The sequence below is a fragment of the Salmo salar genome, chromosome 17 (assembly GCF_965601325.2).
Source record: "Salmo salar chromosome 17, fSalSal1, whole genome shotgun sequence".
In the NCBI taxonomy this organism is placed as follows: domain Eukaryota; kingdom Metazoa; phylum Chordata; class Actinopteri; order Salmoniformes; family Salmonidae; genus Salmo; species Salmo salar.
Window position 1 is genome coordinate 27,870,652 of NC_138307.1, and position 23,073 is coordinate 27,893,724.

General features: G+C 46.1%; 2 protein-coding genes across 2 annotated transcripts in view; both read left to right on the forward strand.

Moving 5' to 3' along the window:
• Positions 1–5,485, forward strand: part of ppef1 (protein phosphatase, EF-hand calcium binding domain 1) — a 32,764-nt gene extending 27,279 nt beyond the window's left edge. Inside the window, exons 12-16 of the mRNA XM_082963308.1 lie at positions 2,763–2,905; positions 3,623–3,729; positions 4,037–4,200; positions 4,317–4,401; positions 4,537–5,485. Coding sequence (XP_082819434.1) covers positions 2,763–2,905; positions 3,623–3,729; positions 4,037–4,200; positions 4,317–4,401; positions 4,537–4,754 — 717 coding nt within the window. The 3' untranslated portion in view covers positions 4,755–5,485. The remainder of the gene's footprint in view (positions 1–2,762; positions 2,906–3,622; positions 3,730–4,036; positions 4,201–4,316; positions 4,402–4,536) is intronic.
• Positions 5,486–8,875: 3,390 nt separating this feature from the next.
• On the forward strand, positions 8,876–15,864 carry LOC106575976 (uncharacterized). The gene is made up of 4 exons (XM_045699517.2): positions 8,876–8,936; positions 9,086–9,259; positions 13,569–13,733; positions 14,669–15,864. The coding sequence occupies exons 1-4, from the start codon at positions 8,876–8,878 to the stop codon at positions 15,862–15,864; spliced, it is 1,596 nt and encodes a 531-aa protein (XP_045555473.2).
• Positions 15,865–23,073: the final 7,209 nt, after the last annotated feature.

Genomic DNA, 23,073 nt, shown 5'->3' on the forward strand with positions numbered 1-23,073 from the left:
TGGGACCCCCCCATGGCTAGTAGACAACAGGACTAGCTCTATAAGATATATGATAGTTAATGTGTCTGGGACCCCCCCATGGCTAGTAGACAACAGGACTAGCTCTATTAGATATATGATAGTTAATGTGTCTGGGACCCCCCCCCCCCCCCCCCCACGTGGCTAATAGACAACAGGACTAGCTCTATAAGATATATGATAGTTAATGTGTCTGGGACCCCCCCTCCCCCATGGCTAGTAGACAACAGGACTAGCTCTATAAGATATATGATAGTTAATATGTCTGGGACCCCCCCATGGCTAGTAGACAACAGGACTAGCTCTATAAGATATATGATAGTTAATATGTCTGGGACCCCCCCATGGCTAGTAGACAGCAGGACTAGCTCTGTAAGATATATGATAGTTAATGTGTCTGGGACCCCCCCCCCCCCTCCTCCCATGGCTAGTAGACAACAGGACTAGCTCTATAAGATATATGATAGTTAATATGTCTGGGACCCCCCCCCATGGCTAGTAGACAACAGGACTAGCTCTATAAGATATATGATAGTTAATGTGTCTGGGACCCCCCATGGCTAGTAGACAACAGGACTAGCTCTATAAGATATATGATAGTTAATATGTCTGGGACCCCCCCATGGCTAGTAGACAACAGGACTAGCTCTATAAGATATATGATAGTTAATGTGTCTGGGACCCCCCCATGGCTAGTAGACAACAGGACTAGCTCTATAAGATATATGATAGTTAATATGTCTGGGACACCCCCCCCCCCCATGGCTAGTAGACAACAGGACTAGCTGTATAAGATATATGATAGTTAATGTGTCTGGGACCCCCCCATGGCTAGTAGACAACAGGACTAGCTCTATAAGATATATGATAGTTAATATGTCTGGGACCCCCCCCCCCTCCCCCATTGCTAGTAGACAACAGGACTAGCTCTATAAGATATATGATAGTTAATATGTCTGGGACCCCCCCCCCCCCCCCCTTGGCTAGTAGACAACAGGACTAGCTCTATAAGATATATGATAGTTAATGTGTCTGCCCCCCCCTCCCCCATGGCTAGTAGACAACAGGACTAGCTCTATAAGATATATGATAGTTAATATGTCTGGGAACCCCCCCATGGCTAGTAGACAACAGGACTAGCTCTATAAGATATACGATAGTTAATATGTCTGGGACCCCCCATGGCTAGTAGACAACAGGACTAGCTCTATAAGATATACGATAGTTAATATGTCTGGGACCCCCCCCCCCCCATGGCTAGTAGACAACAGGACTAGCTCTATAAGATATATGATAGTTAATGTGTCTGGAACCCCCCCATGGCTAGTAGACAACAGGACTAGCTCTATAAGATATATGATAGTTAATGTGTCTGGGACCCCCCATGGCTAGTAGACAACAGGACTAGCTCTATAAGATATTTGATAGTTAATATGTCTGGGACCCCCCATGGCTAGTAGACAACAGGACTAGCTCTATAAGATATATGATAGTTAATGTGTCTGGGACCCCCCCATGGCTAGTAGACAACAGGACTAGCTCTATAAGATATATGATAGTTAATATGTCTGGGGACCCCCCCCCCCCATGGCTAGTAGACAACAGGACTAGCTCTATAAGATATATGATAGTTAATGTGTCTGGGACCCCCCCCCCCCCCTCCCCCCATGGCTAGTAGACAACAGGACTAGCTCTATAAGATATATGATAGTTATTTAGTCTGGGACCCCCCCATGGCTAGTAGACAACAGGACTAGCTCTATAAGATATATGATAGTTAATATGTCTGGGACCCCCCCCCCCCCCCCCTCCCCCATTGCTAGTAGACAACAGGACTAGCTCTATAAGATATATGATAGTTAATATGTCTGGGGACCCCCCTCCCCCCATGGCTAGTAGACAACAGGACTAGCTCTATTAGATATATGATAGTTAATGTGTCTGGGACCCCCCCCCCCCTCCCCCCATGGCTAGTAGACAACAGGACTAGCTCTATAAGATATATGATAGTTATTTAGTCTGGGACCCCCCCATGGCTAGTAGACAACAGGACTAGCTCTATAAGATATATGATAGTTAATATGTCTGGGACCCCCTCCATGGCTAGTAGACAACAGGACTAGCTCTATAAGATATATGATAGTTAATATGTCTGGGGACCCCCCATGGCTAGTAGACAACAGGACTAGCTCTATAAGATATATGATAGTTAATGTGTCTAGGACCCCCCCATGGCTAGTAGACAACAGGACTAGCTCTATTAGATATATCATAGTTAGTGTGTCTGGGACCCCCCCATGGCTAGTAGACAACAGGACTAGCTCTATAAGATATATGATAGTTAATATGTCTGGGACCCCCCCCCCCCCCCCCCCCCCCCCCCCCCATGGCTAGTAGACTACAGGACTAGCTCTATAAGATATATGATAGTTAATATGTCTGGGACCCCCCCCCCCCCCCATGGCTAGTAGACTACAGGACTAGCTCTATAAGATATATGATAGTTAATATGTCTGGGACCCCCCCCCCCCCCCCCATGGCTAGTAGACTACAGGACTAGCTCTATAAGATATATGATAGTTAATATGTCTGGGACCCCCACCCCCCCCCCCCATGGCTAGTAGACTACAGGACTAGCTCTATAAGATATATGATAGTTAATATGTCTGGGACCCCCCCCCCCCCCATGGCTAGTAGACTACAGGACTAGCTCTATAAGATCTAAGTGTATTTTGTTCTTTCAGGTGATCACCATTTTCTCTGCGTCTAACTACTATGAGGAGGGTAGTAACCGTGGAGCCTACCTTAAGCTGGGCAGAGAGCTGGTCCCTCGCTTCTTCCAGTACCAAGTCAGCAGGAACACCAGGAAACTCACCCTTACTCAGAGGCAGGGGCTGGGTTGGAGGTGGAGGCAGGGGCTGGGTTGGAGGTGGAGGCAGGGGCTGGGTTGGAGGTGGAGGCAGGGGCTGGGTTGGAGGTGGAGGCAGGGGCTGGGTTGGAGGTGGAGGCAGGGGCTGGGTTGGAGGTGGAGGCAGGGGCTGGGTTGGAGGTGGAGGCAGGGGCTGGGTTGGAGGTGGAGGCAGGGGCTGGGTTGGAGGTGGAGGCAGGGGCTGGGTTGGAGGTGGAGGCAGGGGCTGGGTTGGAGGTGGAGGCAGGGGCTGGGTTGGAGGTGGAGGCAGGGGCTGGGTTGGAGGTGGAGGCAGGGGCTGGGTTGGAGGTGGAGGCAGGGGCTGGGTTGGAGGTGGAGGCAGGGGCTGGGGTTGAGGGTGAGGTAGGGGCTGGGGTGGAGGTTGGGGTGGATGTGTAGTGTTGGAGGTGGATGTGTAGTGTTGGAGGTGGAGGCTGGGTTGGAGGTGGAGGCTGGGTTGGAGGTGGAGGGGTTGGGGTGGAGGTGGAGGCTGGGTTGGATGTGTAGGGGCTGGGGTGGAGGTGGGGGTTGGGGTGGAGGTGGAGGCTGGGTTGATGTGTAGGGGTTGGGGTGGAGGTAGGAGGTTGGGGTGGAGGTAGGAGGTTGGGGTGGAGGTAGGGGTTCATGGTTCCTACTGGTCTCTACATACAGAGCGTGACAATGAGTTGATTATCGTGTGTGTGTGTCCGTCCGCAGGGTGAATGTGGCAGAGGGTTCGGCTGTAAGGGCTGTACAGGAGAAGCTGTTTGCCCACCGCTCAGAACTCATGGCTGCCTTTCAGCAGTATGACACAAGTAACAGTGGTAAGATATTTTTGCAATAACACACACACACACTGCCTGCCAGCTGTTAAAGAACACCCCAAACTCCTATGACATAGTCATATTCTGAGAAGTGTAGCCAACTGCCATAAAGATCAACTGGAACGCGCCCATCATTGTGTATCATTAGTGACTCTGTGCTGTGTCTGTTCCAGGCTGTATCTCTGTCTGTCAGTGAGTTAGACTGTCTGTTCCAGGCTGTATCTCTGTCTGTCAGTGAGTTAGACTGTCTGTCTGTTCCAGGCTGTATCTCTGTCTGTCAGTGAGTTAGACTGTCTGTCTGTTCCAGGCTGTATCTCTATCTGTGAGTGGGCCCTGGTGGTGGAGTCAGTCCTGAGACTGGACCTGCCCTGGAGGACTCTGCGCCCGCGCCTGGCACAGCTGGCACCAGATGGCAGAATCGACTACCAGTCCTGCTTCGAGGACATGGGCCCGGGACAACCCATAGCCCAGGTCAAAACCAGGAAGAGACTGATCAATCAATTGATTGATGTTATTTGGTCATCAATAAAGCTGTTGAATAAACCTGCTCCTTTCACAGAAACTCTCTCTCTATGTGTTTTGTTCAGGTCACTCCAAACTTGGCTGAAACTCTTTACAGATATCGAACAGACCTTGAGATTATCTTCAACATCATGGACAAAGACCACTCTGGTACATGTTACTCTAATGATAACTATTACAGCTCCTAAGCCTGCTAGTTCACATCATGCTACATTAACCATTAGCTTGTTAGAAAGAAAAGCTTTTAGTATTTCTTAGTTTCTCTCACTGTCTCTCCCCATCCAGGTCAGATTTCCATCGAGGAGTTCCGTCAGACCTGGCGTCTGTTTAGTGCTCACCTAGGTGTGGAGGTGGATGACCGGGCCATAGATGAACTGGCTAAGAGTATAGACTTCAACAAGGATGGCAGCATCGACTTCAACGAGTTCCTAGAGGCCTTCAGGGTGGTGCACAAACTGGATGTCAAGGACCAAACAGCAGGGCTGAGAGAAACCTTGTTGTAGACCTGAAGACTCACATTAGCTACCCGGGCTAATGACTTGGCTTTAGCTCAGTGAGCCAACACTGGAAGCAAGGCTGAGAGAACTACAAAGACCAGAGGCTAGGCTGAAAAAGCTACAAAGACCAGCGGCTAGGCTGAGAGGACTACAAATTACAGCGGCTAGGCTGAGAGAAATACAAAGACCAGCGGCTAGGCTGAGAAAGCTACAAAGACCAGCGGCTAGGCTGAGAGAAATACAAAGACCAGCGGCTAGGCTGAGAAAGCTACAAAGACCAGCGGCTAGGCTGAGAAAGCTACAAAGACCAGCGGCTAGGCTGAGAAAGCTACAAAGACCAGCGGCTAGGCTGAGAAAGCTACAAAGACCAGCGGCTAGGCTGAGAAAGCTACAAAGACCAGCGGCTAGGCTGAGAAAGCTACAAAGACCAGCGGCTAGGCTGAGAAGAGCTACAAAGACCAGCGGCTAGGCTGAGAGGACTACCAAGACCAGCGGCTAGGCTGAGAGAGAACTACAAAGACCAGCGGCTAGGCTGAGAGAGAACTACAAAGACCAGCGGCTAGGCTGAGAAAGCTACAAAGACCAGCGGCTAGGCTGAGAGGACTACCAAGACCAGCGGCTAGGCTGAGAGAACTACAAAGACCAGCGGCTAGGCTGAGAGAGAACTACAAAGACCAGCGGCTAGGCTGAGAGAGAACTACAAAGACCAGCGGCTAGGCTGAGAGAGAACTACAAAGACCAGCGGCTAGGCTGAGAGAGAACTACAAAGACCAGCGGCTAGGCTGAGAGAGAACTACAAAGACCAGCGGCTAGGCTGAGAGAGAACTACAAAGACCAGCAGCAGGCTTGAGGGAGCCACACTCGCCTTGGCTTTAGCTCTGCAGGCTAAAACAGTCTTGTGGCATGCCAGAGACCCGGATGCAAACACACTACTCTCACCAGCTACTGATATGGAGACGGACCAACACACATATGTGAGGTTTCTACAGACAAAGCAGAAAAGAGCTCCCCGCGGCATGTCCTAGCTCTGCTCTGCAGACAAACAGTACTTTGCCCCATCTTTTCTCAGTCTGAGACAGGGCTGTAACTCTGAGACCAGACTGCTACATCCTCTCTTCAGGGTTAAAGGTCCAATGCAGAAGTTTTTTTATTTAAATTCTCAATATTAAATCATTTCTGGGTAATAATTACCTTACTGTGATTGTTTTAATTAAAATGGTCAAAAAGAAACTAAAATAGCTTGTTAGCAAAGAGCTTTTCTCAAGCAAGAATTTAGCTATGACTGTCTGGGAGTGGTCTGGAAAACTGAAAATGATCTGTTATTGGCAGAGAGGTTTCGACGTCATTCTTATTGGTCTATTAACTTATTTACCTCCTGGTGATGTCATTAGGCAGGCCAAAACCACCCCACCAGAACAGGCTGAAATGTATTTTAAACACCTCTTACACTTAAAAGGTCATTATCATCATTTTCTAAATTTGACAGTATTATTCCAACCTCATAAAAGCAGCATGTGAAGTGTTGGTCCCATGTTTCATGAAGCTGAAATAAATGATCCCACAAATGTTCCAAGCTTATTTCTCTCTAATTTTGTGCACAAATTTGTTTACATCCTTGTTTATATCCCTGTTAGTGAGCATTTCTCCTTTCCCAAGATAATCGAACCACCTGACAGGTGTGGCATATCAAGAAGCTGATTAAACAGCATGATCATTACACAGGTGCACCTTGTGCTGGGTACAATAAAAGGCCACTTTAAAACGTGCAGTTTTGTCACACAACACAGATGTCACAAGTTTTGAGGGAGCGTGTAATTGGCATGCTGACTGCAGGAATGTCCACCAGAGCTGACAGTCCATGATGCTGACAGAAGAATATGAACCATTTCTCAATAAAAACAGTTGATGACCGATCCTGGCATATCATGTCAATAAAAGCATGAACAGAATCTGGTTATTAATTCCTTAGGGGTGTGGGGTGTACTGTACATCAAGCTGTCTCACTACAGAAACAGGAGATAGACTAGTGTCCTGTCCAGGGGGTGTACTGTACATCAAGCTGTCTCACTACAGAAACAGGAGATAGACTAGTGTCCTGTCCAGGGGGTGTACTGTACATCAAGCAGCCTCACTACAGAAACAGGAGATAGACTAGTGTCCTGTCCAGGGGGTGTACTGTACATCAAGCTGTCTCACTACAGAAACAGGAGATAGACTAGTGTCCTGTCCAGGGGGTGTACTGTACATCAAGCTGTCTCACTACAGAAACAGGCGATAGACTAGTGTCCTGTCCAGGGGGTGTACTGTACATCAAGCTGTCTCACTACAGAAACAGGAGATAGACTAGTGTCCTGTCCAGGGGGTGTACTGTACATCAAGCTGTCTCACTACAGAAACAGGCGATAGACTAGTGTCCTGTCCAGGGGGTGTACTGTACATCAAGCTGTCTCACTACAGAAACAGGAGATAGACTAGTGTCCTGTCCAGGGGGTGTACTGTACCTCAAGCTGTCTCACTACAGAAACAGGAGATAGACTAGTGTCCTGTCCAGGGGGTGTACTGTACATCAAGCTGTCTCACTACAGAAACAGGAGATAGACTAGTGTCCTGTCCAGGGGGTGTACTGTACATCAAGCTGTCTCACTACAGAAACAGGCGATAGACTAGTGTCCTGTCCAGGGGGTGTACTGTACATCAAGCTGTCTCACTACAGAAACAGGAGATAGACTAGTGTCCTGTCCAGGGGGTGTACTGTACATCAAGCTGTCTCACTACAGAAACAGGCGATAGACTAGTGTCCTGTCCAGGGGGTGTACTGTACATCAAGCTGTCTCACTACAGAAACAGGAGATAGACTAGTGTCCTGTCCAGGGGGTGTACCGTACATCAAGCTGTCTCACTACAGAAACAGGCGATAGACTAGTGTCCTGTCCAGGGGGTGTACTGTACATCAAGCTGTCTCACTACAGAAACAGGAGATAGACTAGTGTCCTGTCCAGGGGGTGTACTGTACCTCAAGCTGTCTCACTACAGAAACAGGAGATAGACTAGTGTCCTGTCCAGGGGGTGTACTGTACATCAAGCTGTCTCACTACAGAAACAGGAGATAGACTAGTGTCCTGTCCAGGGGGTGTACTGTACATCAAGCTGTCTCACTACAGAAACAGGAGATAGACTAGTGTCCTGTCCAGGGGGTGTACTGTACATCCAGCTGTCTCACTACAGAAACAGGAAATAGACTCCTGCTCCTATTGGCTGTTCTATCTCAGACAAGGCTGCCTTGTCTAAGACTTCCTTATTCTGTATCGACTAGTGAACCAGTAAGGTTGCTGTTATTTTGTATCATGTGATGTGTAGTTTTAAATGCTCTTTACTGGCTGTTTCCTTGACCGTTTCCTTACTCGGTTGGTTCACATTTGTATTCGGTGTGTGTGTGTGTTTGTGCACATGTTTGTGCATGCATGTAGATGTGGGTGTGTATTGGAAGACCCATAATTACAAAGCAATGTGTGAGCACTGTTAAACACACCTCGTACTTCTGACTGACAGGTAGGCAGGGAGGGAGGCCAAATGGCAGGACCAGCCTCTCTCAGGAGGGTAGGAGACATTCCACAGGTCTGGTGTTCAGGATCACACACACAAACAGGACAACACACACACAGGACAACACAAACAGGATCACACATGCACGCGAACACGCACACTCAGAACTACACGGTGCCAGAGAATCACAGATACACAGAAAGAGAGGGAGGATGGGAGAGAAGAGGGAAGGGAGAGAGAGAGGAGTAGAGAGAGGGAGAGGAAGGGAAAGAGAGAAGAGTAGAGAGAGAGAGAGAAGAGTAGAGAGAGAGAGAGAGAAGCGTAGAGAGAGGGAGAGGAAGGGAGAGAGAGCGGAGTAGAGAGAGGGAGAGGAAGGGAAAGAGAGAAGAGTAGAGAGAGGGAGAGAGAGAAGAGTACAGAGAGAGGGAGAGAGAGAGAAGAGTAGAGAGAGGGAGAGGAAGGGAAAGATATAAGAGTAGAGAGAGGGAGAGAGAGAAGAGTAGAGAGAGGGAGAGGAAGGGAGAGAGAGAGGAGAGAGAGAGAGAGAAAGAGTTGAGCACCTCAGTCTGCTGCAGGGAGAGACCATGGGGGCTCTGACAGGGCTTCTCTCTGCGCTAGTCGCTCTGCTATGGACCCTCCCTCCAGGTCAGTCAGTCTGTCTACCATGTCAGCTGGATTGGATTTCATCTATTGGATCTGTTGTTACTGTTTGGTTGGTAAAAGGACTTTTGAGATCAATGGGAACTCCTCATGGCATCAGACTGTCTTTATGTTGATCTCTGTTCTGTCTCCAGGGTCATTGGGTGAGGAATGCAGTAGTTTCAGACATCTGGAGAACGGTAGAACATTCTTCCGCTACAGCGGGCTGTATGTGACGTTCACCTGTAACCCTGGCTATAAGATCCATGGATATAGAACCAACAGCTGTGTGTCTGGACAATGGTCCAGGGAACCTCCTGTGTGTGTTGGTAAGTGACTTTAGACTTGAGTTTGATACATTTATTTCAAGTTACACGTCTCTCTCTCTCTCTCAATTTCTCAATAGCAAGGCTATGCTCACTGAGTCTGTATATAGTCAAAGCTTTCCTTAAGTTTGGGTCAGTCACAGTGGTCAGGTATTCTGCCACTGTGTACTCTCTGTTTAGGGCCAAATAGCATTCTAGTTTGCTCTGTTTTTTTGTGAATTCTTTCCAATGAGTCAAGTAGTTATCTTTTTGTTTTCTCATGATTTGGTTGGGTCTAATTGTGTTGCAGTCCTGTGACTCTTCTCCAGGTTCATGGGTGCTGAAGACGTGGATGTTGATTAAGGCAGCCCCCCGCACCTCTCTGATTCAGAGGGGTTGGGTTAAATACGGAAGACACATTTCAGTTGAATACATTCAGTTGGACAACTGACTAGGTATCCCCCTTTCCCTTTCCCTCTCTGTAGGTGATGGCATTGTTATGGAAGGTTTGGGAATCGCTTCCTTTTAGGTGGTAGTAGAATTTAACGTCTCTTTTCTGGATTTTGATCATTAACTGGTATCGGCCTAATTCTGCTCTGCGTGCATTATTTGGTGTTTTACATTGTACACAGAGGATAATTTAGCAGAATTCTGCATGCAGTCTCAATTTGATGTTTGTCACATTTTGTAAATTCTTGGTTGGTGAGCGGACCCCAGACCTCACAACCATGAAGGGCGATGGGTTCTATAACTGAAGTTTAGCCAGATCCTAATATGTATGTCACATTTTCTGTTCCTTTTGATGGTATAGAAGGCCCTTCTGGCCTTGTCTCTCAGATCGTTCACAGCTTTGTGGAAGTTACCTGTGGTCCTGATGTTTAGGCCAGGTTATGTATAGTTTCCTGTGGTCCTGATGTTTAGACCAGGGTATGTATAGTTTCCTGTGGTCCTGATGTTTAGGCCAGGGTATGTATAGTTTCCTGTGGTCCTGATGTTTAGGCCAGGGTGTGTATAGTTTCCTGTGGTCCTGATGTTTAGGCCAGGGTATGTATAGTTTCCTGTGGTCCTGATGTTTAGGCCAGGGTATGTATAGTTTCCTGTGGTCCTGATGTTTAGGCCAGGGTATGTATAGTTTCCTGTGGTCCTGATGTTTAGGCCAGGGTATGTATAGTTTCCTGTGGTCCTCATGTTTAGGCCAGGGTATGTATAGTTTCCTGTGGTCCTGATGTTTAGACCAGGGTATGTATAGTTTCCTGTGGTCCTGATGTTTAGGCCAGGGTATGTATAGTTACCTGTGGTCCTGATGTTTAGGCCAGGGTGTGTATAGTTTCCTGTGGTCCTGATGTTTAGGCCAGGGTATGTATAGTTTCCTGTGGTCCTGATGTTTAGGCCAGGGTATGTATAGTTTCCTGTGGTCCTGATGTTTAGGCCAGGGTATGTATAGTTTCCTGTGGTCCTGATGTTTAGGCCAGGGTATGTATAGTTTCCTGTGGTCCTGATGTTTAGGCCAGGGTATGTATAGTTTCCTGTGGTCCTGATGTTTAGGCCAGGGTATGTATAGTTTCCTGTGGTCCTGATGTTTAGGCCAGGGTATGTATAGTTTCCTGTGGTCCTGATGTTTAGGCCAGGGTATGTATAGTTACCTGTGGTCCTGATGTTTAGGCCAGGGTATGTATAGTTTCCTGTGGTCCTGATGTTTAGGCCAGGGTATGTATAGTTTCCTGTGGTCCTGATGTTTAGGCCAGGGTATGTATAGTTTTCTGTGGTCCTGATGTTTAGGCCAGGGTATGTATAGTTTCCTGTGGTCCTGATGTTTAGGCCAGGGTATGTATAGTTACCTGTGGTCCTGATGTTTAGGCCAGGGTGTGTATAGTTACCTGTGGTCCTGATGTTTAGACCAGGGTATGTATAGTTTCCTGTGGTCCTGATGTTTAGGCCAGGGTATGTATAGTTTCCTGTGGTCCTGATGTTTAGGCCAGGGTATGTATAGTTTCCTGTGGTCCTGATGTTTAGGCCAGGGTATGTATAGTTTCCTGTGGTCCTGATGTTTAGGCCAGGGTATGTATAGTTTCCTGTGGTCCTGATGTTTAGGCCAGGGTATGTATAGTTTCCTGTGGTCCTGATGTTTAGGCCAGGGTATGTATAGTTTCCTGTGGTCCTGATGTTTAGGCCAGGGTATGTATAGTTTCCTGTGGTCCTGATGTTTAGGCCAGGGTATGTATAGTTTCCTGTGGTCCTGATGTTTAGGCCAGGGTATGTATAGTTTCCTGTGGTCCTGATGTTTAGGCCAGGGTATGTATAGTTTCCTGTGGTCCTGATGTTTAGGCCAGGGTATGTATAGTTTCCTGTGGTCCTGATGTTTAGGCCAGGGTATGTATAGTTTCCTGTGGTCCTGATGTTTAGGCCAGGGTATGTATAGTTTTCTGTGGTCCTGATGTTTAGGCCAGGGTATGTATAGTTTCCTGTGGTCCTGATGTTTAGGCCAGGGTATGTATAGTTTCCTGTGGTCCTGATGTTTAGGCCAGGGTATGTATAGTTTCCTGTGGTCCTGATGTTTAGGCCAGGGTATGTATAGTTTCCTGTGGTCCTGATGTTTAGGCCAGGGTATGTATAGTTTCCTGTGGTCCTGATGTTTAGGCCAGGGTATGTATAGTTTCCTGTGGTCCTGATGTTTAGGCCAGGGTATGTATAGTTTCCTGTGGTCCTGATGTTTAGGCCAGGGTATGTATAGTTTCCTGTGGTCCTGATGTTTAGGCCAGGGTATGTATAGTTTCCTGTGGTCCTGATGTTTAGGCCAGGGTATGTATAGTTTCCTGTGGTCCTGATGTTTAGGCCAGGGTATGTATAGTTTCCTGTGGTCCTGATGTTTAGGCCAGGGTATGTATAGTTTCCTGTGGTCCTGATGTTTAGGCCAGGGTATGTATAGTTTCCTGTGGTCCTGATGTTTAGGCCAGGGTATGTATAGTTTCCTGTGGTCCTGATGTTTAGGCCAGGGTATGCATAGTTTCCTGTGGTCCTGATGTTTAGGCCAGGGTATGTATAGTTTCCTGTGGTCCTGATGTTTAGGCCAGGGTATGTATAGTTTCCTGTGGTCCTGATGTTTAGGCCAGGGTATGCATAGTTTCCTGTGGTCCTGATGTTTAGGCCAGGGTATGTATAGTTTCCTGTGGTCCTGATGTTTAGGCCAAGGTATGTATAGTTTCCTGTGGTCCTGATGTTTAGGCCAGGGTATGTGTAGTTTCCTGTGTGCTCTAGGGCAACGGTGTCTAGATGGAATTTGTGTTTGTTGTCCTGGCAACTGGACCTTCTTTGGAACACCACATTTATTGTCTTACTCAGATTTACTGTCAGGGCCCAGGTCTAACAGAATCAGTGTAGAATTTCTAGGTGCTGCTGTAGGCTCTCCTTGGTTGGGGACAGAAGCACCAGATCATCAGCCAACGGTAGACATTTGACTTCAGATTCTAGTAGGGTGACGCCGGGTGCTGCAGACTGTTCTAGTGCCCTCGCCAATTCGTTGATATATATGTTGAAGAGGGTGGGGCTTAAGCTGCATCCCTGTCTCACCCCACGGCCCTGTGGAAAGAAATGTGCGTGTTTTTTGCCAGTTTTAACTGCACACTTGTTGTTTGTAATGTCGTATGTTTTTCCCCCAACACCATTTTCCATCAATTTGTATAGCAGACCCTCATGCCAAATTCAGTCAAAAGCTTTTTTGAAATCAACAATGCATGAGAAGACTTTGCCTTTGTTTTGGTTTGTTTATTTGTTAATTAGGGTGTGCAGGTTGAATACATGGTCTGTTGTACGGTAATTTGGTAAAAAGCCAATTTGACATTTGCTCAGTACATTGTTTTCACTGAGGAAATGTACGAGTTGAGCTGTTAAATCTCCCTCTTTCACTCTCTCTCTCAATTCAATTCAAGGGGCTTTATCGGCATGGGAAATATGTGTTTGCATTGCCAAAGCAAGTGAAATGGATTAACAAAAGTGAAATAAACAATAAATGAACTGTAAATATTACACTCACAAAAGTTCCAAAAGAATAAAGACATTTCAAATGTCATATGTTTATATACAGTGTTGTAACGATGTGCAAATAGTTAAAGTACAAAAAGGGAAAATAAATAAATATGGGTGAATTTACAATGGTGTTTGTTCTTCACTGGTTGACCTTTTCTTGTGGCAACAGGTCACAAATCTTGCTGCTGTGATTCCACACTGTGGTATTTCACCCAATAGATATGGGAGTTTATCAAAATTGGATTTCTCTCTCTCTCTTTCTTTCTCTTTCTCTTCTAATCTGTGTTGAATCTCCTGTGTGTGTATCCAGCCTCTGGGTGTCTCAGCCCAGGGGATCTCCTGCAGGGAGTTACCAGTGTGACAGAGGACGGGTCCTGGGTTCTCTTCAGCTGTGATGCTGGTTACAGGCTCTATGGACACTCACTGCTCTACTGCAAGGGCCAGAACTGGAACGGCACCAAGCCTGTCTGCAAGGGTGAGAGACTTGACTTACTGACTTAGTCCTCTTTGCCCCCTTGGTGAGCGTCCACCGTGGCACACCACCTCTCTCTTTTCAGTGTGAGGCCTGAGCGTGAGACAGCTGTGGATTACTATCAGCATGATATTCTACAGTAGGCTACCTCCTTCATGTGGACTAATTATAAAACATACCCTGTAATCTGATTTTTACACTGCCTTAAACAAAGACATCGATTGATGATGTCTCCTGGTATTGATCCTCCTCTGTGCCTCTCCCTCCTAGAGTCTGATGATGTCTCCTGATCCTCCTCTGTGCCTCTCCCTCCTAGAGTCTGATGATGTCTCCTGGTATTGATCCTCCTCTGTGCCTCTCCCTCCTAGAGTCTGATGATGTCTCCTGGTATTGATCCTCCTCTGTGCCTCTCCCTCCTAGAGTCTGATGATGTCTCCTGGTATTGATCCTCCTCTGTGCCTCTCCCTCCTAGAGTCTGATGATGTCTCCTGGTATTGATCCTCCTCTGTGCCTCTCCCTCCTAGAGTCTGATGATGTCTCCTGGTATTGATCCTCCTCTGTGCCTCTCCCTCCTAGAGTCTGATGATGTCTCCTGGTATTGATCCTCCTCTGTGCCTCTCCCTCCTAGTCTGATGATGTCTCCTGGTATTGATCCTCCTCTGTGCCTCTCCCTCCCAGAGTCTGATGATGTCTCCTGGTATTGATCCTCCTCTGTGCCTCTCCCTCCTAGAGTCTGATGATGTCTCCTGGTATTGATCCTCCTCTGTGCCTCTCCCTCCTAGAGTCTGATGATGTCTCCTGGTATTGATCCTCCTCTGTGCCTCTCCCTCCTAGAGTCTGATGATGTCTCCTGGTATTGATCCTCCTCTGTGCCTCTCCCTCCTAGAGTCTGATGATGTCTCCTGGTATTGATCCTCCTCTGTGCCTCTCCCTCCTAGAGTCTGATATGATGAGTTCATGGAAGGAGCCAGCTGTCCCGATGCCCAGGATCCAGAGCCAGAATCTTGACGTGCTGTCTGCTCTGAAGAACCACTTACAGCTTCACTACAATACCATCGCTAACACTGCCTCCAAGGATGTCTTCTTCAAGCCCATGTTGCTGGCCAACGCACCACCTAAAGACCCCCACACCCACCTAAAAGACCCACACTCCATAGACCGCAGCCCCAAAGCTCACCTTGTGGAGGAGATTTTGAAAGACACCAGGGATTTAACAGACAGAGCAGGGGCCCCTGAGAAGCCCACTAGACCTCAGGCCTCCACATCCTCCTCTGCTACTACCGAGACCATTACTTCCACATCCAGCCTGCCGGTCGCTGAAGGGTATTGGCACCAGGGGACCTCCGTAGCCCAGGCTGAGCAGGAGGATTCATTACCCAGGAAGGGGGTGCCGACAGGGGCCACCCAGTTGGAGCCTGGCCAGGGCGTTATGGAGCCAGCAAATGTGAGCAGCACAGACACAAAGGAGCTCAGTGAGTCCAGCACAGACACACAGGAGCCCCGTCCTCAGAGACCCACTGAGACAAGCTCCACAAGCTTCATCAACTCTAGCAACACCACCAGCCACTGGGTCAGTGGAACAGACATGTATGGTCATCACATCCAAGTGAAAGAGACTGCATCATTATCTGATGATGATGACGATGGTGGTGAAACTCATCAACACAACGTGACCTCTCCGGATCTGGCATCAAACGGGTCCTCACAGGACAATGAAACCGACACAAGTGACAGTCATCACAGTCAGGCGAACGAGACATCATCATCGCCATTGTCCGGTGATGATGGTGAAACGTCTCGACACAATGGGACCTCATCATATCTGGCTTTAAACAGGTCAGACCAGCATCTTATTAAGGGTGTTACAGACACAGAGGAGCTGCCCTGGCCTGTGACCCTAAACAGGCGTCCGCTGTGCCCTTACCCTCCCCTGCCAGCTCATGGCACCTTCTACTTCCGTACGGTAGACAACCCCGGTCCCCGGGACTACAAACACTATATCCAGTACGCCTGCTATGCAGGGTACACACTGGCCCACGGGGATATCCACAGCTACTGTCTGCAGGGTGGACGGTGGAGTGGTGTCACACCTGTCTGCTTGGGTAAGTCACTGCACTATCATACCCCATTGTGATGCCTCTTCAGATTCTGTAGTACCAAATTGAAGAGCTACAGAAGGCCATAGAAGCTTTGTTCAGAACGTATGTTGCCGTGTTCACCTCATCAACTGTGTCCTCTGTGTTTGGGCAGGTGAGAAGTAAAGGGTCCCTATACTTAAACCCTGTTAATTGATGTGTATAGATAATGTGTATAGATGATGTGTATAGATGATGTGTGTGGAGATGATGTGTAGAGATGATGTGTAGAGATGATGTGTAGAGATGATGTGTAGAGATGATATGCAGAGATGATGTGTAGAGATGATGTGCAGAGATGTTGTGTAGAGATGATGTGTAGAGATGATGTGCAGAGATGATGTGTAGAGATGTTGTGTAGAGATGATGTGTAGAGATGATGTGCAGAGATGATGTGTAGAGATGATGTGTGTAGAGATGATGTGTGTGGAGATGATGTGTAGAGATGATGTGTATAGATGTTGTGTAGAGATGATGTGTAGAGATGATGTGCAGAGATGATGTGTAGAGTTGATGTGTATAGATGATGTGTATAGATGATGTGTGGAGATGATGTGTAGAGATGATGTGTATAGATGATGTGTAGAGATGATGTGTATAGATGTTGTGTAGAGATGATGTGTGTGGAGATGATGTGTATAGATGATGTGTATAGATGATGTGCAGAGATGATGTGCAAAGATGATGTGTAGAAATGATGTGTATAGATGATGTGTGGAGATGTGTAGAGATGTGTGTGGAGATGATATGTATAGATGATGTGTGTGGAGATGATGTGTAGAGATGATGTGTATAGATGATGTGCAGAGATGATGTGCAAAGATGATGTGTAGAAATGATGTGTATAGATGATGTGTGGAGATGTGTAGAGATGTGTGTGGAGATGATGTGTATAGATGTTGTGTAGAGATGATGTGTAGAGATGATGTGTGTGGAGATGATGTGTAGAGATGATGTGTATAGATGATGTGCAGAGATGATGTGCAAAGATGATGTGTAGAGATGATGTGTGTGGATATGATGTGTGGAGATGATGTGTGTGGAGATGATGTGTAGAGATGATGTGTATAGATGATGTGTATAGATGTTGTGTAGAGATGATGTGTATAGATGTTGTGTGGAGATGTGTGGAGATGTGTATAGGTGATGTGTGGAGATGATGTGTGGAGATGATGTGTGTGGAGATGATGTGTAGAGATGATGTGTATAGATGTTGTGTAGAGATGTTGTGTAGAGATGATGTGCAGAGATGATGTGTATAGATGATGTGCAGAGATGATGCGTAGAGATGATGTGCAGAGATGTTGTGTAGAGACGATGTTTAGAGATGATGTGTAGAGATGATGTGTATAGATGATGTGTAGAGATGATGTGTATAGATGATGTGCAGAGATGATGTGCAAAGATGATGTGTAGAAATGATGTGTATAGATGATGTGTGGAGATGTGTAGAGATGTGTGTGGAGTTGATGTGTATAGATGTTGTGTAGAGATGATGTGTAGAGATGATGTGTAGAGATGATGTGTATAGATGATGTGCAAAGATGATGTGTAGAGATGATGTGTGTGGAGATGATGTGTGGAGATTATGTGTGGAGATGATGTGTGTGGAGATGATGTGTGTGGAGATGATGTGTTGAGATGATGTGTGTAGATGATTTGTAGAGATGATGTGTAGAGATGATGTGTGTGGATATGATGTGTGTGGAGATGTGTATAGATGATGTGTGGAGATGTGTGGAGATGTGTATAGATTATGTGTGGAGATGATGTGTAGAAATTATGTGTGGAGATGATGTGTGTGGAGATGATGTGTAGAGATGTTGTGTAGAGATGATGTGTAGAGATGATGTGCAGAGATGATGTGTATAGATGATGTGCAGAGATGATGTGTAGAGATGATGTGCAGAGATGTTGTGTAGAGATGATGTGTAGAGATGATGTGTGGAGATGATGTGTGTGGAGATGATGTGTGTGGAGATGATGTGTATAGATGATTTGTAGAGATGATGTGTAGAGATGATGTGTGTGGATATGATGTGTGTGGAGATGTGTATAGATGATGTGTGGAGATGTGTGGAGATGTGTGGAGATGATGTGTGGAGATGATGTGTGGAGATGATGTGTGTGGAGATGATGTGTAGAGATGATGTGTATAGATGTTGTGTAGAGATGATGTGTAGAGATGATGTGCAGAGATGATGTGTATAGATGATGTGCAGAGATGATGTGTAGAGATGATGTGTAGAGATGTTGTGTAGAGATGATGTGTAGAGATGATGTGTAGAGATGATGTGTATAGATGATGTGTGTGGAGATGATGTGTAGAGATGATGTGTAGAGATGATGTGTAGAGATGATGTGCAGAGATGATGTGTATAGATGATGTGTATAGATGATGTGTAGAGATGATGTGCAGAGATGATGTGCAGAGATGATGTGTATAGATGTTGTGTAGAGATGATGTGTAGAGATGATGTGTAGAGATGATGTGCAGAGATGATGTGTATAGATGATGTGTGTCGAGATGATGTGTGTGGAGATGATGTGTGTGGAGATGATGTGTAGAGATGTGTATAGATGTTGTGTAGAGATGATGTGCAGAGATGATGTGTATACATGTTGTGTAGAGATGATGTGTATAGATGATGTGTATAGATGATGTGTGGAGATGATGTGTATAAATGTTGTGTAGAGATGATGTGTATAGATGATGTGCAGAGATGATGTGTATAGATGTTGTGTAGAGATGATGTGTAGAGATGATGTGTGTGGAGATGATGTGTGTGGAGATGATGTGTAGAGATGATGTGTATAGATGATGTGTATAGATGATGTGTATAGATGATGTGCAGAGATGATGTGCAAAGATGATGTGTAGAAATGATGTGTATAGATGATGTGTGGAGATGTGTAGAGATGTGTGTGGAGATGATGTGTATATATGTTGTGTAGAGATGATGTGTATAGATGATGTGTGTGGAGATGTGTAGAGATGATGTGTATAGATGATGTGCAGAGATGATGTGCAAAGATGATGTGTAGAAATTATGTGTATAGATGATGTGTGGAGATGTGTAGAGATGTGTGTGGAGATGATGTGTATAGATGTTGTGTAGAGATGATGTGTATAGATTATGTGTGTGGAGATGATGTGTAGAGATGATGTGTATAGATGATGTGCAGAGATGATGTGCAAAGATGATGTGTAGAGATGATGTGTGTGGAGATGATGTGTGGAGATGATGTGTGGAGATGATGTGTAGAGATGATGTGTAGAGATGATGTGTGGAGATGATGTGTGTGGAGATGATGTGTGGAGATGATGTGTATAGATGATTTGTAGAGATGATGTGTAGAGATGATGTGTGTGGATATGATGTGTGTGGAGATGTGTATAGATGATGTGTGGAGATGTGTATAGATGATGTGTGGAGATGTGTAGAAATGATGTGTGGAGATGATGTGTGTGGAGATGATGTGTAGAGATGATGTGTTTGGAGATGATGTGTAGAGATGATGTGTGGAGATGATGTGTATAGATGATGTGTAGAGATGATGTGTGGAGATGATGTGTGTGGAGATGATGTGTGGAGATGTTTATATATGATGTGTATAGATTATGTGTATATATGATGTGTATAGATGATGTGTAGATATGTGTATAGATTATGTGTATAGATTATGTGTGGAGATGATATGTGGAGATGTTTATATATGATGTGTATAGATTATGTGTAGATATGTGTATAGATGTGTGTAGATGTGTAGATATGTGTATAGATGTGTAGATAATGTGTAGATGTGTATAGATGATGTGTAGAGATGTGTGTAGATATGATGTCTAGATGTGTATAGATGATGGGTAGATATGTGTATAGATGATGTGTATAGATGATGTGTAGATCTGTGTATAGATGATGTGTAGATGTGTATAGATGTGTGTTAGGAGAGAAAGAGGTAATGAAAGGAGACGTGTGCAGCTCTCTCTGTTTTCTACATTTTTACCTTAGTGACATCACAAGATCTGTTTCACGCATTATCTCTCAGTAACTGACTAACTGAGTGACTGACTGGCAGACTGAGTGGAATCACCAGGAAGTCAGTGCTGTGCTTGGTAGACTGCGGCAGCCGGTCCCAATTCACTTCTTTCCCCTTCCTCTTGGAACTAACCCTTTGATGGGTAAGGAGTGAATTAGGACCAGCTGTGGTTGTTGGAAGACAGCCCTATTTTTAATGGCTGGGGCTCAGTTAAGGTAAAGTCTAAATGCAGGAGTGGCCAACCCTACTCCTGGAGAACTACCCTCCTGCAGCGTCTTTATTCCAGCCCTACTCCTGGAGAACTACCCTCCTGCAGGGTCTTTATTCCAGCCCTACTCCTGGAGAGGCACCCTCCTGCAGGGTCTTTATTCCAACCCTGTCGTAACACATACAACCTGCACACCTGCTATAGTCCTATACAGAATCACAATCACCTTTATTCACCAAGCACATTTACATGTACCAAACATTTGACCTGGCGAAATGTTACCAGACATTAAACAGAATATACTGACAGACCATACAGGCAGACAGGATACACAGACAGGATATACACCAAAAAAATGTAATACAGACATGAGACACTGACTTCCCCATCTCTAACCTCTGACCCTAGAGGTGACGCCCTGCACCCTGAACAATGGAGGCTGTTCCCAGCTGTGTAGTGTGAAGCAGGAACAAGCTCAGTGTCACTGCAGACCAGGCTTCACCCTGTTAGAGGACCACCGTACCTGTAGAGGTCAGTAAAACAATCAATCGAGGTGAGAGATGAAGTGACTGTGTTTGAACCAGGGTCTCCTGTGCGACACAAGACAGTGTTCACCCATTGCGCTAAAGCCGTAGCAAGTAAAGCAAGTACTCAAGGGACATGTTTCACTGAAACAACTGGTGCAAGAGCTACTACACATACACCATGCTTTGTGGTAGAAAGAAGTATTTCACTTTATGAGCCCAAAACCACTAGTCAGTGTTGTGTTTGCGCTCCTCCTTGTTGGGGTGAGGTCAAATGTCTTGTTTTTGTTGCCTTGACTACCCAAGATGTCTTCCTCCACAGTCTCTGACTAGCCAAGATGTCTTCCTCCATAACCTCTGACTACCCAAGATGTCTTCCTCCACAGTCTCTGACTAGCCAAGATGTCTTCCTCCACAGTCTCTGACTAGCCAAGATGTCTTCCTCCACAGCCTCTGACTAGCCAAGATGTCTTCCTCCACAGTCTCTGACTAGCCAAGATGTCTTCCTCCACAGCCTCTGACTAGCCAAGATGTCTTCCTCCACAGTCTCTGACTAGCCGAGATGTCTTCCTCCACAGTCTCTGACTAGCCAAGATGTCTTCCTCCACAGTCTCTGACTAGCCAAGATGTCTTCCTCCACAGTCTCTGACTAGCCAAGATGTCTTCCTCCACAGTCTCTGACTAGCCAAGATGTCTTCCTCCACAGTCTCTGACTAGCCAAGATGTCTTCCTCCACAGCCTCTGACTGGCCAAGATGTCTTCCTCCACAGTCTCTGACAAGCCAAGATGTCTTCCTCCACTGTCTCTGACTAGCCAAGATGTCTTCCTCCACAGTCTCTGACTAGTCAAGATGTCTTCCTCCACAGTCTCTGACTAGCCAAGATGTATTCCTTCATAACCTCTGACTAGTCAAGATGTCTTCCTCCATAACCTCTGACTAGCCAAGATGTCTTCCTCCACAGTCTCTGACTAGTCAAGATGTCTTCCTCCACAGTCTCTGACTAGTCAAGATGTCTTCCTCCACAGTCTCTGACTAGCCAAGATGTCTTCCTCCATAACCTCTGACTAGCCAAGATGTCTTCCTCCACAGTCTCTGACTAGCCAAGATGTCTTCCTCCACAGTCTCTGACTAGTCAAGATGTCTTCCTCCACAGTCTCTGACTAGTCAAGATGTCTTCCTCCACAGTCTCTGACTAGTCAAGATGTCTTCCTCCACAGTCTCTGTATAAAGAACAGCTGTAGTGTCTGCACCAACAGGGTCTGCGATGTGATCATGATGCCCCCTAAATTCAATGATGTTTTTACAGCCTGAGAATCCCCCATTTAGAGCTATACATTCTTGAACCATAACATCTTTAACACTCTGATCACAAGGCAGCACTGCAGAGGGACAAGCTACAGCATGAGGAAAGACCCCGTTAATATGTTTCATGAGCTCTGTTCCACGGTGCACCTATAAAGTAGTCTTTTGTGACAGCTGGACATTTGGTTTCGGGTGTCGAGTAAATAACTTGGGTCAAATGATCCACTTTAAAAGGTTGAAATTGGCTTCTGTTAAAAAAGGGTTTCACTGTTGAGAATTACTTTCTCACTCTTTCTATTTTCCCTCAACAGTTTATTTCCAGGTAGTAACCCATAATTTATGTCTCAGAATAAAATACTACCATGATTCACTGTCTATAGACAGGTGGTTGAATAAACAGGTGGTTTTCTCCTGTAGTCAGAGCTGACTATCTCAATATCAACACATGCTATAATCTGTCTGACTCAGACAGGCGTACCATACAGCAGAGATAAATATTCATTTACACATTCCAATAACACCACACACACACACACACACACACACACACACACACACACACACACACACACACACACACACACACACACACACACACACACACACACACACTACACACACCCCACACACCACACACACACACCACACACACACACACACACACACACACACACACACACACACACACACACAGCTACAGGAGCTCAGCTAGCAGGTACAGTAGTTTATATATCTTCCTGAGTTGTTTTCCACACACTGCAGCTTCCTCTATAAACCAGATGTTTTTCTCCCAGTCTGTTAGTCTCTCTGTATTTGTCATATTGAAACGGGCCAGACCACTGAGACCAGGGCTGCAGATCAAATCAGTGGAACAGAAGAGGTGGATGTTAGCTAATACATACTGTTGTCGCAGCAGAACACTGACACGATCAAAACAAAAGGCCATCATCACACATCACCTTTGTCGTACATGAAAGCCAACAGTGCATGCCTGGTCTCCATGGTAATGAGGTGTGCCAGAGCGAGAGAAAATGAGAGACAGAGAGAATCAAAGTGAGAGAGAGCTGCTCTACTCTTTCATCTCAGGGTCTTTGTGACATCAGCATCAGACAGGCCACTTTCCTAATTGTGT

Bases quoted from the DNA above. Each gene is read 5' to 3' on its own strand.
- LOC106575976 (XM_045699517.2), top strand. From the start codon at position 8,876: ATGGGGGCTCTGACAGGGCTTCTCTCTGCGCTAGTCGCTCTGCTATGG. The intron at 8,937-9,085 runs GTCAGTCAGTCT...TTCTGTCTCCAG, and splicing joins GCTATGGACCCTCCCTCCAG to GGTCATTGGGTGAGGAATGC. The intron at 13,734-14,668 runs GTGAGAGACTTG...TCTCCCTCCTAG, and splicing joins CACCAAGCCTGTCTGCAAGG to AGTCTGATATGATGAGTTCA.